Source organism: Tupaia chinensis, unplaced genomic scaffold (assembly GCF_000334495.1).
Source record: "Tupaia chinensis unplaced genomic scaffold, TupChi_1.0 Scaffold147500_2, whole genome shotgun sequence".
Lineage (NCBI taxonomy): Eukaryota > Metazoa > Chordata > Mammalia > Scandentia > Tupaiidae > Tupaia > Tupaia belangeri.
In genome coordinates, this window is record NW_006207352.1 from 982,032 (window position 1) to 986,510 (window position 4,479).

The following is a 4,479-nucleotide window of genomic DNA, read 5'->3' on the forward strand; positions in this document are numbered from 1 at the left end:
CGCCCCTGCCCCGCTGCGACACAGCAGCCAGGCGCGGTGGCTGCCACGGGACGGTGCAGGCTCTAAGTGCATCCAGACGAGGGGGCAATCGATAAATACATGCTTATTTATTACAGGGATAACACGGTTTCTTTGGGGTTAAATCCAAGAGAAGGCGTGAAGGTCGGTCACCGTCCTTTTCCGAGGACAGAACAGGCTAAAATCCCCCCCACTACAAAAGTTACCCCAGCAGTCCTGACAAGACGGAGCTTAGATTTAAAAATGTCCGCGATGATTCCTAACTGCTTTTGTGTACAGAGGCTTGGGAAGGGTTTTGGTCCAGGAGGCTGATTTCCACCTAGCCTGGGGGAGGTTGAAGGGCAGGGCCCTGCAGGCTGGCCTCAGCCCACAGACGCCAAGATGACATCTACTGGCAGCTCCTCCGAACTTCTGGCTGTCACCTGCATTGTCACCGTGTCCAAAAGCAGCAGGCGGGAGCGCACCAGGATGTCATGACCACCCCGGAACACACCTAGGAGGGAGGGGCAGGGGTGGGAGAAGGGCTGCAGGGGGCCGGCGAAGCGCTGCCACTGTGGACGCGTGGGAGACTGTGTAGACAGGTGAGGCCGTAGAGCCCCCATGCCTCTGTGAGCTTGTCCTCAGGGAGAGGGGAACACTAGCAGCCACATTCCAGGTTCCGCCAAGCTCAAGGCAGTTGACCTGAGGACTCGGGCTGAGCCGGCTGACAGCAGATGAAGGGGCGGCCCCACCAGTAGAAAACCACAGGGCAGAGTGTGCGAGACCCAGGGGACTGAAACGATGTGCCTGAGAGCACATGCCGAAGACTATAAACACTCGGCTGAAAACCCCACTTCCCTGTGTTGTGTTAGGGTCATCAACAGTACCTCCCCCTTGTCAGGGCAGGTCACTAAGGACAGCCTCATGAGGGCCAGCAGGTAGCCTGGAGGTTAGGGCGCTGGGTCCCACATGCCTGGCTGCATGGCTGAGTCCCGGACCCAGCAGCTGAGAATCACGCTGAGCGTGCATGTCCCAAACCCTGAGACTGGAGAAGGGACTGCAGCATGGCCATTCCCCGAGTCAGGGTGATTCTTCACTTTCTTCCTGTTGTTCTATGGCAAGTGCACACTCCCTGTAGCAAAAACTTTAGAAAAAGGAAAAAGATGCAGTCTAATGCACCCCAGGGTCCGCGCTCTGGCTTTAAGAGCTGACCGCACCTGGACACATGCATTTTGTCCCAGGATGTGCTCAAGCAGATCACAGATTTTTTTTTTTTTTTTTTTTTAACACTTTAAGCATATGTGCTTGCCAGAGAGAGAGAGCATTCTCCTTCTCTTCTCAAGGGGATGGGCATGCTGCAATCCCTTCTCCATTCTCCTCTTGGGATTTTGGTGCACACGTCTCTCTTAAGCTGCAGAGTCCGGGACTCAAACCATGTCTTAATGCCTGTGCCACCTGGCTGGCCCCCAGATATAGCATTGTCTGTGCATTGTTCTTCGTGTGTATGTGATGTCAGCTACAAGCCCTCTCTCATTATCCATGACACGGAGCACGTGTGTGCACGAGAGAGGGACAGAGGACCCCTGAGAGGGTTCCATCAAGACCCTGGGCACACGCCCAATGTTCTCAGGCAAACCTGGACATCTAAACCCATGGGCAACCGTGTGGCACCCAACACTGCAGCTCAGCTTATGGCCAGCTGCACAGGCCATGTGGCTTCTGACTCTCTGCTCCCAGAGTCCCCCACCCAGGCTCACCCACTGGGATGCTGTTACCTGCCAGGAGCAAGGTGTGGGTGTTCTTGCTGTCCGGCACTTTGTCTGACCTCTCACAGGGGTGCATCCCCAAGAACTTCACGATGTTGCCCACTGCCTCTGCAGGGAGAACACACAGGGTCATCCCGCCACACAAGCTGCCCCCTTCCTCGCACTCGGAGGGCCTGTGTGGGCTAGGTTCCTAGGGGAAGGGGGAGGAGCACAGCCACAGCACAGGGGCCTGGGGAGGGCCAGCGGGCCGGAGAGGGCACCACCAGGATCTCACCTTCAAGCGTCTTGATGGTTGACAAGGTGAATGTCTCCTCCTTCTCAAACTCATCCCCTACTTCATCCCAAGCCGCCTCGAAGTTCACTTTCATGACCTTCTGGATGTGATCGGCTACAGTGACTTCCAGGTCTTCTAGCTAGAGAGAGGCAGGCAGAGGTCAGGCTCCGACCCTGGGGAGCCCCTGCCAGACTTGCCCACACACCCCTTCCTGTGACTTGTTCAGTGAGTGCTCACAGCTGAGCAGTGTGCCCTTGGTGACAACACCCTGACCCCAGGGTCTGTCCACTCTCATCTCGCTCCTGCTAGAATGGTCAGCTGCAGATCATACCTCTCCCAGCCTGGAGTCAGCGCAGAGAGCCTGCCACCAGGGATTGCTCGAGCTCAGCCCTGCACCTGTCACTCTCAGGGCTCCTCAAGAGTAGCAGCCATTTCCGAGTCAGCAGCTCGTGCTCCCACCCAAGTGTGTCTTAGCCTGACACGTATGGAATCCCGTGTCCACGTCAGTTGTGTCTTCCCTGAGCAGAACGGTAATGCCAGCACCCACCCGCACCCTGTACTGCCTCGGTCTGCCTGCAGGTCCCCACCATCCTCCCAGCAGCTCTTCACAGACCCTGCTCTGTGGATGAGGGAAGTGTAAGGCCTGGTTCCTGCCTCAGAATGGCAGCAGATGCAGACAAAGCTCCTTCAGGTTCACCGGGCCTTCTGCCTCAGGAAGGTCCATTTTTGACTGTGGCTCCAGGATGACACTTGGTAACTGTTCCTTCAACAACTGCCACCTCAGGCTGAGCGTCTGCATTTGGACAGCACTGAGACACTGTCCCACAGTCAAAGCCCAAGGACCTGATCCCTGGCTCTGTCCAAGTTCAGAGGGGGTTTGGAGGGGTGTTCCAGACTGACACGACAGACTGCCCAGAGCAATGTACCTCGGCTACCTGGAGGGCCCAGCTTACCTAGACAGCAATCTGACAACAGGGAGCAGAGCCTTAAAGCCACGCTCACCCTTTGATTCAATTATTCTAAGGACTCTACCCTAAGGAGAACCTGAAATGCGGGATTTTTCTTATGTTTTTGCTTTTGGTAAAGAGCCTGTATGTGTGCATGTGAAAGCACCCTCGGCAGGGTCTGGTCACACCACGAACCCCTGCCCTCAGCCCTCGGTCCTCCAGCTCCCCAGGTCTCAGGCCCTCGTGTGCACACCTGCAACGATTCAGGCTGACTGGGAAGCTGAGCAGCCACAAGCCACGTGGCTTCCAGCATTCCAGCCCAGTTCGCTACACACTGCACCTACAGGCCGGGCCCCAGGGAGTGTTTACCCAGCATTATAAATAGCCGAACTGGGAATCACAAATGCTCAATGTTGGAACCAGTAGTTAGTATAATGGCTGTCACTGGACTCCCACGTAGTCGACTGCAGTTTGCGTCCCGGACCTGGTGGCTTAAAACCCATGCCAGTTGCGTGTGCATGCGTGCCCAAGATCCCGAGAGGAGAATGGAGAAGGGACTGCGGTGTGGCTGTCCCCCCTGGGGGGTGATTTCTCGCTTTCTTTCTCTCTGTCACTCTGTCTGGTGAGCGCACGTGCCCTATAGCAAAAACCTCTAAAAAACAAAAACAAAAACAAAAAAATAAACAAACAAAAAAAACCCACAAATGCTCAATGTTAAAGGAATGGAAGGTCGGTTAAGTAATGACAATATTCAAATAACACAGTGTTGTTAAGCCACTGAGGGGCCAACAGGTGGTCTGGTAATTAGGGAGCTGGACTCTCACATGGCTGACCACGGTTTGAGTCCTGGACCTGGCAACTTGCTTTCTCACTTTCTCTTTCTGTATGTGTCTTTCTCTGGTGAGTGCACATGTCCTATAGCAAATTAAATAATAATAATAATAACAATAAGTCACTGAAAACTATACTTACAAAGTCTTTGTAAGGGAACATGAAAATGCTTACATTATGGTTTTAAGTGAGAACAGTAGGGTCTGTGAGGAATGGCCCTGCCAGAAAGATAACTCCCAAGGGTTCCGCATTCCTCGTCTCTTCTGCACACGTTGTGGAATGACCCTGCCAGAAAAATAACTCCCAAAGATTATGTATTTCTCGTCTCTTCTGCACACGTTTTTGTCTTAAGTGGTCGGACGGTGTATTGCGTTTGCTAGAGACACAAAGGAAGAGAGACTGGCCAAGGCCTCAGCCTCTCGCCTCCCCGCCCGCTGGGTGAGAAACACACATGTACCTGGTGTCTCAGGAGGCTCACGCAGTTAGCCAGGCGGGACCCGGACCCCGTGACCACCGGGCCGTGGGCAACCACATGTGCGTTTTTGTCAAGAACCTTTTAGGGCCGGGAACCAGCAGTTAGCGTAATGGCTATGTCGCTGGACTCCCACATAGTCAACCGCGGTTTGCGTCCCGGACCCGGTGGCTTAAAACTCACGCCGGGCGC

General features: G+C 54.6%; 1 protein-coding gene across 1 annotated transcript in view; it reads right to left on the minus strand.

Moving 5' to 3' along the window:
* Window positions 1-86: 86 nt before the first annotated feature.
* COPG1 (coat protein complex I subunit gamma 1) overlaps window positions 87-4,479 on the minus strand; it is a 41,438-nt gene continuing 37,045 nt past the window's right edge. The window contains exons 22-24 of the mRNA XM_006169817.3: window positions 2,038-2,176; window positions 1,773-1,871; window positions 87-511 (exon numbers count right to left, since the gene is read on the minus strand). Of these exons, the coding sequence (XP_006169879.1) occupies window positions 381-511; window positions 1,773-1,871; window positions 2,038-2,176 (369 nt within the window). The 3' untranslated portion in view covers window positions 87-380. The remainder of the gene's footprint in view (window positions 512-1,772; window positions 1,872-2,037; window positions 2,177-4,479) is intronic.